The 17,614-nt window shown below is 54.1% G+C and overlaps 1 protein-coding gene across 1 annotated transcript in view; it reads right to left on the bottom strand.

Moving 5' to 3' along the window:
- CACNA1E (calcium voltage-gated channel subunit alpha1 E) overlaps window positions 1-17,614 on the bottom strand; it is a 92,669-nt gene that overhangs the window by 8,769 nt on the left and 66,286 nt on the right. The window contains exons 27-39 of the mRNA XM_041478901.1: window positions 16,866-16,962; window positions 15,499-15,659; window positions 14,978-15,115; window positions 14,251-14,452; window positions 13,890-14,054; window positions 13,291-13,401; window positions 11,753-11,836; window positions 11,545-11,670; window positions 11,301-11,366; window positions 9,061-9,152; window positions 8,756-8,921; window positions 8,421-8,548; window positions 1,472-1,568 (exon numbers count right to left, since the gene is read on the bottom strand). Coding sequence (XP_041334835.1) covers window positions 1,472-1,568; window positions 8,421-8,548; window positions 8,756-8,921; window positions 9,061-9,152; window positions 11,301-11,366; window positions 11,545-11,670; window positions 11,753-11,836; window positions 13,291-13,401; window positions 13,890-14,054; window positions 14,251-14,452; window positions 14,978-15,115; window positions 15,499-15,659; window positions 16,866-16,962 — 1,633 coding nt within the window. The remainder of the gene's footprint in view (window positions 1-1,471; window positions 1,569-8,420; window positions 8,549-8,755; window positions 8,922-9,060; window positions 9,153-11,300; window positions 11,367-11,544; window positions 11,671-11,752; window positions 11,837-13,290; window positions 13,402-13,889; window positions 14,055-14,250; window positions 14,453-14,977; window positions 15,116-15,498; window positions 15,660-16,865; window positions 16,963-17,614) is intronic.

The following is a 17,614-nucleotide window of genomic DNA, read 5'->3' as shown; positions in this document are numbered from 1 at the left end:
CCCCCACCTCCCCGGCTCCTTCCACCCCAGGACACCGGCTCACTGCCTTCCAGGGCTCCTCCTGCGCCCCAGGAACGGCCCCTGAGCCCCCCTCCCCACGGCACCGGGGCTGCCACAGCAGCCCCTGGCACTTCTGGGAAGACACACCCGATCCGTCAGGGATGCGGGCATGTGGGATGTGCGGGAGGGGAGATGGGCTCAGGTTTCCGTTCCCGGGTGGTTTGGCTTTCCAGCTCTCAACCCTTCCCAGCTGGGGCAGGGGAGAGGAGTGTCCCTAACCTTCAGGGACTTCAGATCGGCTGGATTCCTCTAGCATGCTACATCCTGGCACTCCCTTTTTGCGTCTTTCAGAGATGAAGTTTGCCAGCACATGCAGGGGGTCCAAATTATCCATGGGTAGGGAAGGGAAAGGAAGGGAAGGGGAGGGTGGAAAAAGTGCAGAAGGAAAGAGAAAAGGGCAACCAAGGCAGGTTAGACACGCCATGCTCCTTCCCCACCCTGGCAAGGCGGGGTGCAAACCGAAGTGACCAGATCCACTTTCCAGAGAGTATATTTTGCTTTGTGAATACCTTGGGTCAGCCCTTCCCTGCCCATTCCTTTTCACCCAGCTTCTCACGTCCCTTTCCTGCCTTCAAGCCTCCCTTTTTCCCCTGGAAAAGTGTGATGGTGGATGTATGCTTGTGTGAACAAACACACGAGAGCCTGAGAGGGTGGAAGCATCTTTGGGAGTGTGCAGGAATCCCTTTGTGCTATCCCTGCTAAAAGGCTGAGAAAAACCTTAATTTCCTCCTCAACAACAGATCCTCCTGTAGCTCTGGGCCTTGTCCTGGCAGCTGCTGCCCTCAGAAAGCCACACAGCTCCCACTGCACATCCTCCATGGCTTCCCATGCTCCTGATCCGTGCCTATGCAGCTGGAACCTGACTGACAGCCACCATTCCAGGTGGGACAACTCAGAGCTGCCTTTGGAAGGCCCCTGGCTTTGCCTTGCTCAAGCAAGGGAAAGTGCTTGGATAGCCCCTGCTGATGGTCCTGGCTCCTCATGCACAGCAGGCCTGCTCCTGTGGGATTTGGGATTTGTCCCCACTGCCCACCTGCTTCCCATCTCCATGGGCTTCTGCACCAGATGGGATGAGGATGGTTCCAAGCCCCTGGGCACGAACTCCCGAGGACATCTCGCTCTCCTAACTGTGCTACAGGGCTGTTCCTCACCTCACCTCCTGCAGCCCTCCCACTTCCACACTCCTGCTGACCCTGCCCCTCCTTTTCCCCTCGGAGCTGCGGGCGAGCACGGCAGCGTCACGTGCGTGGGGACCAGCCAGCGTGGCCAGGGCTCTTGTGGGCACCCCGGGCTCCCCAGGAGTGAGCCAAACACACGTTGGACACCCCAACAACTCCCCAGCTTCCCACCTCCCGCAGGTGCCCCGGCTCCTGCTGGGCTCTAACCCCCAGAGAAGGAAGGGTTGATCTACCTTATAGGCCACTTTGGAAGGACATCTCTTGCCGAGGCCTAGCGGTGGTGACATAAGAGTCAGCATTTCATACATCTCAGTGTAATGGATTCGGCCACTGCTCATGGAGGGGGAAGGGGAGGGAGGGAGATGCAGAGAGAGGAGGCATTCCCAGAGAGCGGAAAAAAACGTACGAACGGAAAATAGTACAGGAAAAAACAGGAGAGAAAAAAACAAAACAAAACAAAACAAAAAAAAACAAACGGACAAACAGGAAAAGAACAGGAAACCCGTTAATCAAGGCAAATCATACATGAGAGACTGTCCTGATGTGGATTTATAGCACTGCTCACACAGACCCAGGAATGCCGGCAGAAAGCGACTCACCCCTCTCCTCTCTGCTGCTGGCCTCAAGCGCCTGTCTCGCTACCAGCCTGGGACGACTCCTCTGCTCTCAACCCCTCTCCTAAAGCCCTCCAGCAGCCCCCACCTCGTCCCACAGGTTCCAGGGCTGTGTGCGAGTGGTATAAATCAGATACACGGCACTCGAGCCATGGGTTATTTGATACAAGGGTGGTTTGCACCACGGTGCTCTGTGGCCTCCGGAGCGTCTTCCCTCCCGGGGGGTGCCTGGTATTGCTTGGCATGGCCACCTAACCCATAGCCAAAGGCTGTGTATCCCCAGCTGGTGGGGTCTATGCAATTGGGAGGCAGCATCTTGCATAGAAGGCAGTGGGCCAGGGTCACTTGTCAAAGGAAGATGCCCAGTTGCTTCCGTCTGGCTCTGCGGATGGACCACTTTCCCACCATGCACCAGTGCAAAAAAGGCATGCTGAATCGGCTGGAAAAAAAAAAAAAACGGGAGGAAAAGTTGGGCATGCCATGCTCCCGCCCTGGCTCTCTCCCACATGCGGCTGCAAGTTCCACCAGGTTGGAGTTTAAAGAGTCTCAGCAGAGGCAGCTGTTTGGGCCTTCCAACATTGGGGTTTGTTTGGGTTTCCCACGGGAGCAGTTAGGGCAGGACCCCCCACTCCCTGCCTTGCACTCCTCTGCTCCATAAGGACCTGCCTGGGATTGCTGAGCAAGGAATGCCACCAAAAATGAGCCACCCCAGGCTGCCCTCTGCCAGGCTGAGGTAGCTGGGCTGTGCCTCCCTCTCTCTGCACATCCACATCTCCCAGGGATCCTGGGCTTGCTCCCTCTTCTTGCCCTCATGCCAGGACCCCAGCCTGCCACTGCAAGGCTCAGGATGGTTGATGGGCTGGGGCAACCTTGTGACACCAAAGGCATCGACCCTCAATGCTGGACAGGAGCCCATCTCAGCTGGGGTGCCCTGTGAGAGAGGGCACTGCCAAAAAATTAAGCATGCCCACGGGATCTTGGCTTCTTCCCTAGAACGTGCTGAGAGCAGTGTGGAAAGGGGAGATGAGATCTCTTCTCAGGGTTTGGAAGCAGCCCCCTGGTCAAAAAGGCTCCTACCAAGATAAGTCCTGACATTTCAGGTGTGAACAGAACTGGTGACAGGAGCTGTTTGGGGCACAGCACAGAAGTCACACCCAAAAGATGGTTGATAAGAACTCTGGAGAATGACGAGCAGGATGATCAACAGGAAATATCCAGGAGTCCACAAGCAGCACCTTGGCAGGGCTGGATGAGCACCAGCTCAGGGTGAGATGACTAAAATTTTCATGCATTAATTCAGTGCAAAAAAGGAAAGAAGACAGTGATCTTCCAGCCATCCTTCCTGGCAGGGGGAATTTTGGGGAACCCAGCATAAAACAGGCACTGCCTTTCAGACTGAGATTCTCCACACAACGAAGGAGGAATGGAGTCCATGAAAGGAAGAGTTTGCCTCAGTGACCAAGAGGGATCCCATGAGAATTGCACACTTTGCTGCTCCTCAGAGCAGAGATCTTGAAGGTTTCTGAGCAGCACAGCTGTGCCCAGACATCACTTCCCCACAGAGTGAAACACAGGCAGGCACATGGAATGACATCCATCTGAGCAGGATTGATGCCTTGTGAAGGCTGATCTGCAACAGAGACCAGACAGAGCTAAAGAATAAAGTAGGGATTTATTAGGAGGCCTCAATGGATCCACCTTGGGCAGCACAAGAGCCCAGCCAGGGCTGCTCCCAAGATGAGCCAAAATGGTCACAAAAAATGGACAGCTGGTCACGGGTTCTCACACTTTTATAAGTTCTGCTCCATTTGCATATTGGAGTTAATTGTCCAATTCCAGCTTTAGTCCATGAAGTCCCATCCTTCTTGTTTTTCTCTCTTCAGTCCACACTGTTTGTGCTCTTGGGCCTGAGATTTGGATCATTTGTCCTTGGTCCCCAGCTGGAGAAGGAATTGTTTTGTCTCCCTGCTCTGTGCAGAGAGCTCACCATCCCCTCATAGGAAGCCCAGACCCACACACTAAAGCAGCACAGAATCTGAAAAATATAAAAGCTAAACCTGAGGCATCAAGATGACTCCCAAGAGCTGGCCCAAGCACAGGCACACCCAGGATGGGGGATCTGACCCATCTATCCGTGTCTGGACAGAGATGTGACCCACAGCTACAGCACAAGGTGGCCACCAGGGATTAAACCCCATAAAACCACCAGGCATTAATGGCTTGGCCCTGAGAGAAGCCTGTGAGTGGCAGGGGAGGAAATGTGGGAGACAGGACATCTGTCCTTCTGTGGTTAGGAAATAAGTGCTGTGCCACACAGCCATTAGGAAGGGAGCAGCAGGAGCACCGTGAGAGTAGATTCAGGAAGAGGTGAAGTCCACAGGGATAATTTCTGTGGAGCATTCACCTGGCAGGCAGGGCAGGCTCACTGAACTGAAAGGTGGCTGCAAGCTGACTTGGCATTTTGGGATCTAGCAAGATGCAACAACCACGTGGATTTTTTTTTTCATCTTTTGGGAATTGTTCCAGGGCAATAGGAACTCCTGAAAATCTCCTGTTCTTGAAATATCTCCTGCACAGGGAGGAGGAGACTGAGGTAACACAAGGTAGAGATGGGGATGTCTCCCCCACATGACAACAGAAGCTGTTCTCAGTACTCTTTGCTTCTTCCTCTCCCTGAGTTTATCTGCCTTCACTGCTCTGCCCATCCACAGTCAGCAGAAATCCGATTGCTCTGAGACTCCCACTTCCAAGGAAGCATTGCAGGTACCCCTCTGAACCCCAGGTGATCCAGCTTGGGAGAGCAGCATCTGACAGTGGAGCCCTGTTGAGAAGGGCTCAGCGCTCCTCCAAAGGTGTCTTCTGCCTGCAGGGACCTGAGCAAGTGTCCTCAGCCACGCTCAGTCCTTCTGCCAGGGATGCAGCAGCAGAGAAGAGTGGAAAGACTCCAAGAAGCCTTTCCTGGAACAGATGACCCCATGTGAGATTCTTGCAATAAATCCTCTGTTCCTAAATCCATCTTCCTAAGTGAGGTGACCAATCATCTGGGCCTGGTCTTCTTTGTGCTGCTTTGCCTCTGGCAAAACCGTCCCCATGTCCAGCTGTGGAGGCTGACAGAGCTGTTCCAGGGGTGGCATCTGGAAGGAAAGCCTTTCTGATGTTTCCAGAAGGATGTGGTGACTACACCACACTGCAGCAAGGAACCCTCCTCCTCTGCAGAGGCAAGAGCAAGGGCTGGGGTTGTCTGAGTTCCCCTGTGCACCTCAGAAGCCGTGAGGGATGCAGAAGGAAGAGCAAGCTCTGTGATTCATCCTTTCATGCCATAGGCACAGATAAAGGTGTCATGGCACTTCAGAGAATGCGGCAGATGCGGGATTTTGCTCAAGTGTCACCCCCAAAATAAAATTTTTAAAAAACCCCTTCAAGTCAGAGAGACACGAGGAGACCAAATCGCTGCCCTGGACTCACAGCCAGCAGCCAGGAGCTGAGCTCAAGGGAGAGGAGCTGCCAAGCTCCAGAGGTGTGTCCTGGTGTCACCATCTCCAAGGCAGATCCAGCACGCTATGTGCAAGACTAGCAGGAGACCTGCTCCTCAGAGACGTGATTGTTTGTCCTGCAAAGTGCCCCACTTGAGGACAGGGCTGTTGGGTACAGCACAGCATCCCCCAGGGACAGGGGTCACCCTGGCCTCCTCGTCCTCCCCCAGCCCTCACTGTCCAAAACAACAGCAAAGTCCCCAACATCCTCCAGCCTTTCCTCCCTCCTTCCCTCCTGAAGAGCAAACCCTCCCAAAAACCTCGCTGTCCCCGTGAGGTGCTTTGAGAAGTCGAGCAGGGACAGTGGCATTTGGCCTGGCGCCCCTCGGGGCTCTCTGCACCGGTGGAACGGGGGCGGGGGGCTTGCTGGGGGGCACAATTTGTCACAACCCACCCCGGGAGGCTCTGAGCCCCCTTGCCCCACTGATGCCTCCCCTGGAGGGGAACAGCTGCTGGCTCTGGGAGGCAGTGGACCTCTTTAAACTCGAAGGAAAGCAACGTCAGGGTTCCCTGGGGAGGCGCGGTGGCAGTGGAGCGGGGAAGGAGGGGTGGATGGTGTGTCCCGTGGCCAGGTTGTGGCGGAGGACTGGGAGGCAAACCTTGCACGCCACCCTGTAGGGGCAGTTCTCTCCTAGGCCCAGAGGAGGCGAGATCACCCGTACTAATTTGTACATATCCTTATACGAGATCCTGCCGCTGCAAAGGAAGCACAGGTGGGTTAATAGGACACTGAGAGGGTGGAGGGGAGGATGGAGAGCTTAACGGGGGGATGCTGGGGCCATCTGTGGGGCAAGAGCCCCAGCAGAGCACAGCTCTTCTCCTTCTGGCTCTGTCAGGTCCAGAGAGGAGAAAAAGCTGTGAGCATCAGCTACTGCCTTTCCACCATGAGAGCTGGCTCGTATCGCCTCACACTGTCCCATCTTCACCCTGGAGAAGGACAGCTTTGGTGGTGCACACCATCCCATGACCCTTCCTCATCGTGCCCCTGACCCCTGCGCCTGGTGGGAGAGGGCTGGGATTTTACACAGGGTGAGCCTGCAGCTTGGTGGAGTTCTAACCCATGGAGTTGTGCCCCATCACATCACCAGAGCCCCTGTCCTCACACAGCCAACCCTCTGAGACCCACGAGGTCCCAGTGAGGTTGGCAGCTGAGCCACTCGTGCCTCCAAGATCTGGGGAACCTGAGACAGGGAGGGATAATGTGACCAGCTGGTGGCTGTGGCACCTGGTGCCTCTCCAGCCCAGTCCTGTGCCCTGACCACCAGCCCAGCTCTGCCAAGGGTGCACATTATTAGAAGCAAACCTCCCCAAACACACACCCCCCTTTCCTCCCACGGAAGCACATCTGCCCAGAGCCGGTGCAGCCATCCCAGGATACGGCCGTATCCTCCGGCACCACGGGAACGAGGAAGCAGCCGAGGCAAAGAGCTGGCAGGAGGGGGTGCAGGATGCTGAGCTCCCCACTCTGCTCCAGCCCAGAGCCCTTGGGGAAGCGTGGGGTGGAAGTGCTGAGGTGCAGCTGCTGCAGCCTCCTGGGCATCCTTGGACAAGCTGGGAGGGAAACCACGCGGGGAGGCAAAGAGCGGCGTCACCGTCCTACCCGGCGCCTTTGCCTCTGGTTTCTGTCTCCTTGCTCCTCTCCCATCCCCTCTCCATTGCTGGCCAGAGATGAAGAACCAACCAGACCCCAACCATGAGGACAAAACCCATCCCTGCTCCCCCCAGTGCTGGATGTTCCCCCCAGGAGAGCTCCGTGTGCTTCTGTCGGGATGTGCTGGGAGCTGTTGGGATGTACTCACCCATTCCTGGCCCGGCACTGGGGCCAGGGCTGCCACCACTGTCTCCCGTGTCCCCTAACCACTGGCTACAAGCATGGCTTGCTCAGGAATCAGAGGGGCACACGGCATGGACAGGAGCTCAGGCTTGTTTCACCGTGGCTCCTGGACACTGAGGCCACCATCAAGTGTCCGGTGTGAAGAAACCCTTCCCAAGAGCCACCCCACAGCTAGCAGCTGGGTGTTTCACTGCTCCACCTCCTCTCCTTTCTCTGGCTGGAGCTGGTATTTGGCATAAAAAAATACCTTGGCTGGGGCTGCTCTCCTGAGGGCAGGACATGGAGGCAATGAGTCTCCAAAGGGAGTGTGTGGGGGTGCCAAGGCCGAGAGTTAAGATGGCACAGGCTCCCTGGCAGTGGTGAAACACAGCCCCAAGGAGTCCCTGGGCTCTGGGAGGGGCCACACAAGGCACCCTGGTGGGGCTGAGTGAAGGGCAAACAGGTTCCCAGAGTTTCCAAAGGTCTCCCATCACTATAGGGATGCTTGGGGCCATCCGAGGAGGAGGCGCAGTGGAGAGCAAGGCCTCTGCAGCAGCAGCAGGAGGAGCAGAGCCAAAATCTGGCCGCCCAGGGTGTGTATGGGCACTGAGAGCCCATTCCACTGCTGGGAACAGGCTGATGCATCCAAACAGGAGCCCTGTTCTCCAAGGTCCTCATCAGCAAGGGCAGGAGTGCAGCAGCCAAAGCACTCCCACCTCCAGAGGGGTGAGTGGGCTGGCGAGCAGAGAACACAGCTCCCCAAACATGCCCCAGACAAGGTCCTGTGCAGGTGGTTTGGCAGGAACCCAGCAGATCCCCACAGTGGGAACAAGCCCTGCTCAGCCCTGCTCTTATCAGGGGCTGTGGGTGCTGGGGAACAAGGGATGGAGCCAGTCTCAGGGCAAAGGCTCCCAGCTGGTGCATGGGGACAGGAAAGGAGGCTGAGAGGGATCTGCCTGCTGGGCAGGGAGGAGAGGGAGAGCAGGAATGTCCAGCACTCAGGATGAACACCCCATGGCAAACTGAACATCACCCAAGACGCCTGTGCCACCAACCAGTACAAGAACCAGCTGCTGCCCTTGTAATGACCACAGGTGACAGCAGCACGTCCCTGACTGTCCAGACATCACTGAGAACTACACTTCCAGTAGGAGAACACAGAGACCCTGGTTTAAAACCAGCTCTGAGAGGTTGCTTGGAAGAGAAGGAGCTGGCTACATACCACGCTGCTCGGTCATACTCTGCCCAAATCCGGACAAACTCATCCAGATGGTGAGGGCCCAGGATGGAGGAATCCCGTGTCAGGTACTCAAAGTTGTCCATGATGACTGCCACAAACAGGTTGAGCATCTAAATCAAGGGGGGGAAAGGCAGAGAGAAAGGGAGGTGAGGGGAGAGGAAGCAGAGAAGGGAAGGGAGAGAGTGGGGGAAAAGTGGGGGAGAGGGAGCAGAGAAGGGAAGAGAAGAAAGAGTGATTGTGGGAAGGTGATGAAGATGACCTGATGGCTGGGGTGCTGACAAGGGGGATCCCCAGAGCCCTCAGAGGAGGTAACTCACCAGGAAGGAGCAGAAGAAGATGAAGGACACGAAGTAAACATAGGCTAGGTCAGTGCCGCAGCGCTCGTTCTCGTTCTGCCCGGACGTCGCCGTGGTGTCCGGCTCGCAGCCTTTGCCCTCCAGGCAGGACAGCATGATCTCCTGCCACGCCTCTCCAGTGGCACTCCTGTTCCCAACACAGCCCTGTCAGCGGCTCCAGGTGGCATGGGACAGAGCCAGGATGCCCCCAGGAGAAATCTCACCACCCCCTGCCCAAATGACACACATCTCTGGCACGCAGAGGAACGTTTTCCACGGCTGCTCACCTGAAGAGGAGCATGAGGGAGCCCAGGAAGCTGCGGAAGTTGTTGTGCCGGTTAATGTGGCTTTCCTCATCTAGTTTGATATTGCCAAAAACCTGCAGAAGGGAGAAAAAGGGCTCAGCTCTTCAGGCAAGAGCTCGTTAGCCAGGGAAGCAGCCACACGTTTGCATTCCCGTCCTTGAGAACATTCCAGGTTGGGCTGGACAGGGCTCTGAGCAACCTGATCTAGCTGAAGATGTCCCTGCCCTGGGGCTGGACAAGGTGGCCTTTAAAGTCTCTTCCAACCCAAAGCATTCTCTGAGCTGTGATTGCACAAAAAGTGCCCCAGCAAACACAGGCTGGTGCACAGCCAGCGTGCCAAGGAGCTGGTGCCAGGCAGCCATCGGGGAAGGAGACTCTCCTCTCCTTGGCAGGGATTTGCTGTGGGTGGCAAAGGCTGCGAGAGGCTGAGCTACCATGGAAACAGGAGCATGGAGGGCCTGGGATCAGCTGAGTCCATCCATTCCACATCCATCCCTCGATGCCATCTGAGCACCACACGGCATCCAGCAACTCCAACTATGCTGAAGGTGCAGGGACAAAGTCCCACTGTCCTGGGTGGGTGCTGGGTCACACTCCTGGACACTCCCAGGAGCTTTTGCCTTGGTGGAGAAATGGTCTGTGGTGCTGGGGACAGGAACAGCTCTGCAAACTGGGTGGGGAAGGGCTCAGGGAGGGAGGGACAGACCCCGCCATCCCCAGGGCCAAGAGAGGCAGCAAAGATCAAACTGTGGGCAATATTCTAACAACAACCCTCAGCCAAGGCTGTGGTAAGACATACCGAACATTCGTAAAGTGCCTCAAATTGGAAATATGTGCTGTTATTACTGTTAAATATTTATTCCCCTTTCCCTGAACCTAAAAATACACTAACTGCAGAGTATTTTTTCCCTGTACAGGTTTTTTGGAATGTGTAATTGTAGAATATTTTCTGCCTCCAGCTATTTTGCTCAAATAACGCCCACAGACTTTACTGCTTGGGGATTTGTTCACAATGGTGTTAAAAAAAAATAAAAAAATAAAATCTAATACTACCACCCGGCAGGGAGCGGGGCTGAGTCAGATGGCGGCTGTTTAGGAGAACACCTGGAGCCAATGCCGAGGTGAGTAGGACAGGGTGGCAAAAATCAGCCACTGGGAGACCCTAAACAGCAGAGCTGCCAAGCAGCACAAGCCAGGGGCCTCTGTCACCCCAAAATCAGGCACTGGGTACTGTGGCAGCTCATTGGGCAGCTGCACATCCCCAGTGCTCGCCGTCGAGGATGCTCTGTCACATCTCCAGCGTGGGATTTAGTCACAGCAGAGGCGAGCCAGCCCTGCGGCACGTGCGGGGCTGAGGGCTGGTGTTGTATTGCGCTAAATCAAAGGCTCACGTGCCTCTTATTCACCAGCTGGAGCCCGTGAAGCTGATGCCTCCCCGTGCTCTGCAGACCCCCAGCAGCTGGGAGATCACAGCAGGGCCCCAAATGTGAGCACCCAAACAGACTGACAGCAGCACAGCTACAGGGACAAGATGGATGGCTGTCACCGCCATATTTTCTGGAAAAATCTCCTTGCCCAGAATTCCTCTCCTGGGAAACTGAGAAGCCTCAGAGAAAAAGGAAAACAATATTATCTGATTTGCTTCTCCTGTGTTTTGCTGCTTTGGGATGTGGTTGGTGATTGTTTACCAACAGGTGATTGTTTCATTGGTTTCATGTGAGTTGTTTTCACTCTTTGGCCAATTGGGGCCAAGTTGTGTCAGACTCTGGAGAGAGTCACGAGTTTTCATTATTATCTTTTAGCCTTCTGTCTGTATCCTTTCTGTATTCTTTAGTATAGTTTAGTACTCTTTAATATAATATAGTATCATAAAATAATAAATTACCCTTCTAAGAACATGAAGTCAGATTCATAGTTTCCTTCCTTTGTCTGGGAACCCCACAAATACAAGAGATGGCAGGCGCCCAGCTGAGTCCCCAGGGCCACATCTCCAAAGGTACCAGTTGGGAAGGAAGTTGTGGAGCTTGACTGAACAAGCCCATGGCAGTTTCTCCAGTGCCCTGCAGCTCCCAGAGAAGCTGTTCCACCCTCAGCACCCTCCTGGCACTGCGACTGGGTGCAGCAATGACAGGCAGGCACAGGGCTGGCTCCTGTGTGCAATACTGGGGACACACTGGTGTCACTGTCTGTGCCACAGGGACGCACGGACACATCTGTCTCACCTGCATCCCAATGATGGCGTAGATGAAGAAGAGCATGGCAATCAGCAGGCAGACGTAGGGGAGTGCCTGCAAGAGAAGCAGATGAGTCATCTCATCCGTCACAGGCCCAGCCCCAGAGGAGTACAGAACACACAGGTGAGCTGTGCTGGTCCATCTCTCCTACAAAGCCTTGGGAACATCCCGTATTTGGGAGCAGCACCACATCCCTGTGGCCTGGGGAGAGGCCAGGGCACACGAGACTGACCTTGAAGGACTGCACAAACGTCCAGAGCAGGATGCGGATGGTGTAACCCTGGCGGAGCAGCTTGATGAGCCGAGCAGCCCGGAAAAGCTTCAGGAAGCTCATGTTGAAGCTGCTGGTGTTCACCAGCTGGGAGGAGATGAGAGGGTCAGAGGGAGCTGGGAGGTCTCACCACCACCCCACAGCCCGCTGCTCCCAGCCCCTGCTTCACCTTGGTGTCCGTCAGGATGATCTCCGTAATGCTGCCGATGACCGTGATGAAGTCAAAGATGTTCCAGGTGTCCCGGAAATAATTCTGCAAAAGAAAGAGGGAGAGAGGGAACGTGGATTTGAGCTCAGGGATGGCAGGTCTGAAGGGTGCTGGGCCACAGGCCAAAGCTGCTCATGGCCAGTGGTGGAGACCTCGCAGCCCATTTGTATGCAGCCACAGCCTGGAACCTCGTCCTGTGTCTGAGACAGGGGCAGACCTGAGCATGCCTGCAGCAAGCAGCTTTTCCTGGGAGATGATTCATGCCTCCAACAGACCACCTTGGCAAATGGCAGCAGGAAAAGTAGCCACAGCCTAGGTCAGGCTACAACAGCTTGCCACATTGACCCTCACGGCCAAGAGGCTGCTTTGGCCTCCTCTTCGCAGACACCTGGACACATCTCAGCTCCTGCTATTTGTGCAGCAGTGTGGGAAACAGTAAAGGTAAGAAGATTTTCAGAAAGCTGTAAAAGCAGGCCTTAGAAAGAGAAAGAACAGAGGAATTAGAACTAGCTACAGCTGCAAAGTCTGAAAGTAGAAAAAGTTAAAATAGTACAGCAAGCAAGGACAGGAAACAATAGCTTGAGCTTTAGGCTTGACCGAGACAAACCTTAAGACTACAGAAAAATATGCTTTGCAAGATAGTAGAAGGTTTTAAGCTTAATAATGAAGTATTGTGTATTGTTAATAGAGAACAGACAAGCAAGCATTGTGTGAAGCAGGTGTATGTGTGCTTTTAGTGATTGGATAGAACAACTGTCTGTAAGCTTTAGCAATGTGCTATTGGCTATAAAGTTTTTTAAATGCTCTGTAACAAAGAAATCTTTGGCTGTTGTTGGCAAGATGTGAGCTTTTAACATCTTTTTATTGTCTCAACCATGTAATGAGGCTGTTGCTGCAATAAAACCCAAGGAATGTATCCCAGCAGTCCTGTCCCATTCGTGGAAAACTCCAAACACACAGCAGCGGGCACAAGCCAAACGTGACCATGACTGGTGCTACTGGGAGCAAGGAGGGTGACTAGAAACCCTCCTGACAGTGGGTTTTGTCTCCCATAAGCAGCAAAGAATAGCTGAAGAAAAAGAAATCCATGGTTTCGGATCCCAAATGAGCAGCTGGGAGCTTGAGGACTGTGAATCAATCAGGGCGGTCTCACTGCTGCTCAGGTACAGCCCAAGGACAGAAGTGCACCAGCACCTCCTGACCTGTGGGGACAAGGGAGCACAGCCACCAGCCTGTGCAGCAGCACTGGGCTCTAACAGCAGCAGCACAGAACAAGGCAAGAAGCAGCACAAGCCACAAGCAGTGTGGCTTCTTCCACCAGCAGCATCCCGCACTGGGAAGTGCAATAAGAACCAAAGGACTCCAGCCCAAAACAGCTCTCAGGCCAGGATCTAAAATAAGTAGCAGAAAACTCACGTTATTAACACCTTCCCTCTGTGATCTGTGCACTGCCAAAGTGCAAATTAACACCCTCATAAAGAACAGGAGCAGGCACTCACCAGGAAGCCGAAGGCAATGATCTTGAGGACGCACTCCAAGGAGAACACCATGGTGAAGGCAATGTTCAGGTACTTCAGGGCCAGCTCATAGGTGTATGGAGCAGAATAGTACTGATGGAAACAGAGACAGCACTAGCCAGAAGAGGGTCTGCCAGCCTCATGGCTGATGATTGTCCCAGCACAGACCTGACATGGCCTGTGTTTGCTGCCCTGGCTGCCTCCAGAATTCCTTCCTTTCCTCACCCCTCCCTCAGGACAGGCCTGTGGTGGTCCGTGTTCCTTGCCTTGGGGGCATCAAGAACATCTCCTCCTTACTCTCTCCACCCCTCTCCCAGGACAGATGCCACTTCTTCTAAGAAGGGAGCAGAGAGGAAATCCAGATCTGCCTGCAGCACTTAAGAGGTCTAAATAATTTGGGTAATTTCTTTTAGAAAAGGTGCCACTCCAGTTTGGGTCCTGTGTTGTTTCACAGGGATGTGCCCAGGGAATTCACACAGTGTCTCAAAGCATCTCCACAACGAAAATTCCCTCTGCTCCCATCCTGACTGACCCTACTGCTCCAGACAAAGAGGACAGCCTCCCTCTGACCCCCAGCTCACCTTCATCATGAGCACCACGGTGTTGAGGGCTATCATGGCCATGATGGTGTACTCGAAGGACGGGGACACCACGAAGTGCCACACGCGGTACTGGAAGGTGTGTCTGTTCTGGGGCATGTACCGCGTCAGGGGCTTGGCGCTGATGGCAAAGTCAATGCAGGCCCTCTGCAACAAAACAACGCCCATCAGACCCCCATGGACACCTGGGAAGGGCTGGTGGCTGCCACAATTCTTTCCTTCATGATCTGGGAAGGCAGCTGGCTCATGGGTTTCTCTCCTTTTCGATAGCAAGGGAGTTCCAAGCTCCCAAACTGCTAAAAACCCCATGGAAATATCCTTGTTCCCCCTCCCCAGACCATACCTCGTTCTTCTCCAGGCTGCACTCCTCCATCATTTTGTCTCCTTGCTCTTGGAAGGTGATGATGATGAGAGCCACGAAAATGTTGACAAAGAAGAAAGGGAAGACCACGAAGTAGACAACATAAAAAATGGACATCTCCATGCGGTTGCTGCGGCTGGGCCCGCGGTCCTCCTCCGTCACATCCACTGAGTGCTGCAGCACCCTGTGGGCAGAGAGATGAAGAAAAGCAACCAGGGATACATCCATCACTTCCAATGGGACCCTGCTCTGTCCACGCTTGTGTAATGACAAGGTAAAGCTCTGTCCTAATCTGCTTTCAAGGATGACCCTTTTAAATGGCTACAGCTTGTTTTACGGTGCTTTGCCACGTCCCTGATGGAAAATGGATTTCCCCATGCTCTGCACACAGAGAAAAAAATATTGCCTGAGCTCACATGAGCATTTAGAGAGGTCCAGTCCTACCATTATCCCTAATATTGACTTAAAATGTATCTCCAGGCCACACAGAAAAGGCATTATCCATCATTCATTCCCTGAGGAAGAAGCTAACCCCAGCCACGGCTCCAGCCTCATAGCTGGGCTAAAACCTCTTTTGTGCTGGTACAATTTGTTATTCTCTGTGCCTCCCTGCCCAGCAGCCCCTCTCTCAGTCTCACTGGGTGTAACCTGACCACTCCAAGAGGGTGACCACCCCTGTGCAAGGGGACAGACGGAGGAGAATACTCACTGGGGCCACCCCTCGCCGGTGGACACCGTGAACAGGGTGAGCAGAGCCCAGATGATATTGTCATAGTGAAACTCGTGCCGCTTCCACTCCCGGCATTTCACCTCCATCTTGTTCTTCTCATGGTCCACGTAGTTCCCTCTGCAAGGTGGAGAGGGAGCAGTGACCTTGAGTTTTTGGGCTGCCAGAGTAGGGGATGGTGGGTTTGAACGCTGGGGGCAGCGTGGGTGTGTGCGGGGGTCACCTCTCCTCCCGCAGGGAGAAGCTGGATAACAACAATGAGGAAGGGGAGGGAGAAGGGGAAACTAAAAGAGAAGAGAAAAGGAGGAAAGAACAGGTGCAAATTAAAGGCTCTGCACCCCACAGAAGGATGGGCCACAGCACTGGGGATGGGGCTCAGCCCATGCTGTCCCCAGGAGCAAGTCAAGCCAAGGGCTTAACAGGGACCCACAGCAGACATGACCCAGCACCCTGCCCTTGCCAGAGGGGTCAGAAGCACCAGAGCTACTCCACAGGGCACCTACATGCAGTCCTTCTGCGTGTCCTTGGAGCTGTCAGTGCAGTAGAAGAACTTCCCCTTGAAGAGCTGCACGGCGATGACAGCGAAGATGAACATGAAGAGCTTGTAGACAATGAGGATGTTGAAGACGTTCTTGAGAGACGTCACGACACAGTCAAAAACCGCCTGGAAGAGAGGGCAGAGCTCACCCTGGGGAACCCACAACCCTGGACCAAGACCAGGTTACTTGCTGGGAAAAGAAGGAAAGAGCTGGGCCTTCTCCAAGGCCAAAAGCTATTTAGTGAATGAGGTTAACACCCAGAGCACCCACAGCACACGTGTAGGCACCACACAGCCCCTGAGACAGCACCAGGGATGCATATTTGTGTCCTCAGAGTTCTCTGCAACCAGGGAAGCAGATGGGGGACCATCCTAATGATGCAATTAGCAGCACTCAAGACTAATTAGCAAACACTTCATCATTTTGCATCACCCCGAATAACAGGGCAGAGCAAATACCTCTGCCTGCCACAGCAGCACGTTCCTTAGTGCTCTCAGCCCTGGCTCTCACAGCACTTCAAGTGGGGATTGTCCTTATCCCTGTTTCATGATGGAGGCAGGCACTTCCAGAAAGGAACTGACAGGGGCTGGCTCCATCCACGGATCAGGAAGAAAAGCTGGGGTCAACCCCCATGCTTCTGGGGTGCCACCCTGGGTCTCATTAATCACCTAAACCACTTACAAGTTTAAAAAAAGGGCTTCCTCAGTCTCATACTCTTTTTTGGCTCTGTACCCCATCAGCTAAGGTAGGGAAATTTATAATCCTACCTGTGATGCAGAAATAATCCCATTATTGAGGTGGGAAATCCCTCTCTAGTGCAACACCATGACAGCACAGCACACAAAACCCCGAGCTGTTTGCAGCCTGCTCTGGTGGGAAAGATGAAAAACTTTCCAAAGAGATTTGAGCTCTCCAAAACCAGGGCAGCCTATTTTTCAGGAGAACATCCGGGCTTTGCTCCATTTTATCCACTCAAGCCCCACTTTCCCTGTCAGAACTACTTCTGGACACCTTGCAGTGGTCCAGGTTTGCTTTTAAAAACTCATTGCACTTCCAGACACGAAGCAGCCTGAAGGGTTTCAAGCCTCACTTTCCCTGTCAGAAGAACTACTTCTGGACACCTTGCAGTGGTCCAGGTTTGCTTTTAAAAACTCATTGCACTTCCAGACACGAAGCAGCCTGAAGGGTGTGGTGGTTGCAGATGGGGCTCCTAGAACACCCCAAAAGCTTTGAAAACAACTTGTTTATTGCTCACAAACAAAGCACTGTGGTGGTCCCTGCTCCCAGGGAAGAGGAGAAGAGGATATAAGGCAGGAGATGGAGCTTGTTACCTTCAGCTTGGGCAGTCTCTTGATGGTTTTCAGGGGCCTCAAGACCCGCAGCACACGGAGAGACTTGATGGTCTTGATATCCCGGCCCTTGTTGGTCCTGCCACGTTGGAGGGAGGCACACACACCCAAAAATGGAACAGAGAGACAATAACCTTGTAGATCTGGGTGCCCTGGGGAGGTGAACTGCTGACAACACCCTCCCAGCACGTGTGCAGATAGGAACAGGAGGGGCACAAACGCTGCTGAGCTCTCAGCCCACCTAAACGCGGCTCCTCCAACACACGCTGACAGCCGGCAGAGATGGAAAACAAGGCAATCCTCTCTTTCCTGGGATTAGCACCCTTCCAGTGACCTCAACAAACCCCTTGCTGGGGTGGGAAGCAGTGCCAGGGCTGGGGCAGGCAGTGCCAGGAGGTTTGCAGGGCTTCCCCCCTTCAGGCACACGCTGTTTGCAAATGGGGCTTGCGCAGGGTCACTGCCACTGCAAATTGTTTCCTTCCCATTGCAAGAAATGCAGAATAAAACGAGGGAGGTTTGCTCAATGGGGTCTACGTTGCCACGGAAATTGTGCGTGACTCATCCCTGGAAGTGTTCTAGGCAAAGTTAGATGGGGTCCTGAACAGCCTGGTCTAGTGGAAGGTGTCCCTGACCAAGGCACAGGGGTTGGATCCGTGGGAGGGTCTCAAAGGTCTCTCCAGATCAGGGCTACTCTTGCCTTCACCCCAAGGGAGGGAGGCAGAGCTTACCAG

Source organism: Pyrgilauda ruficollis, unplaced genomic scaffold, assembly GCF_017590135.1.
Source record: "Pyrgilauda ruficollis isolate IOZ18807 unplaced genomic scaffold, ASM1759013v1 scaffold47, whole genome shotgun sequence".
In the NCBI taxonomy this organism is placed as follows: domain Eukaryota; kingdom Metazoa; phylum Chordata; class Aves; order Passeriformes; family Passeridae; genus Pyrgilauda; species Pyrgilauda ruficollis.
This window is presented reverse-complemented; position numbering and strand designations above follow the sequence as displayed.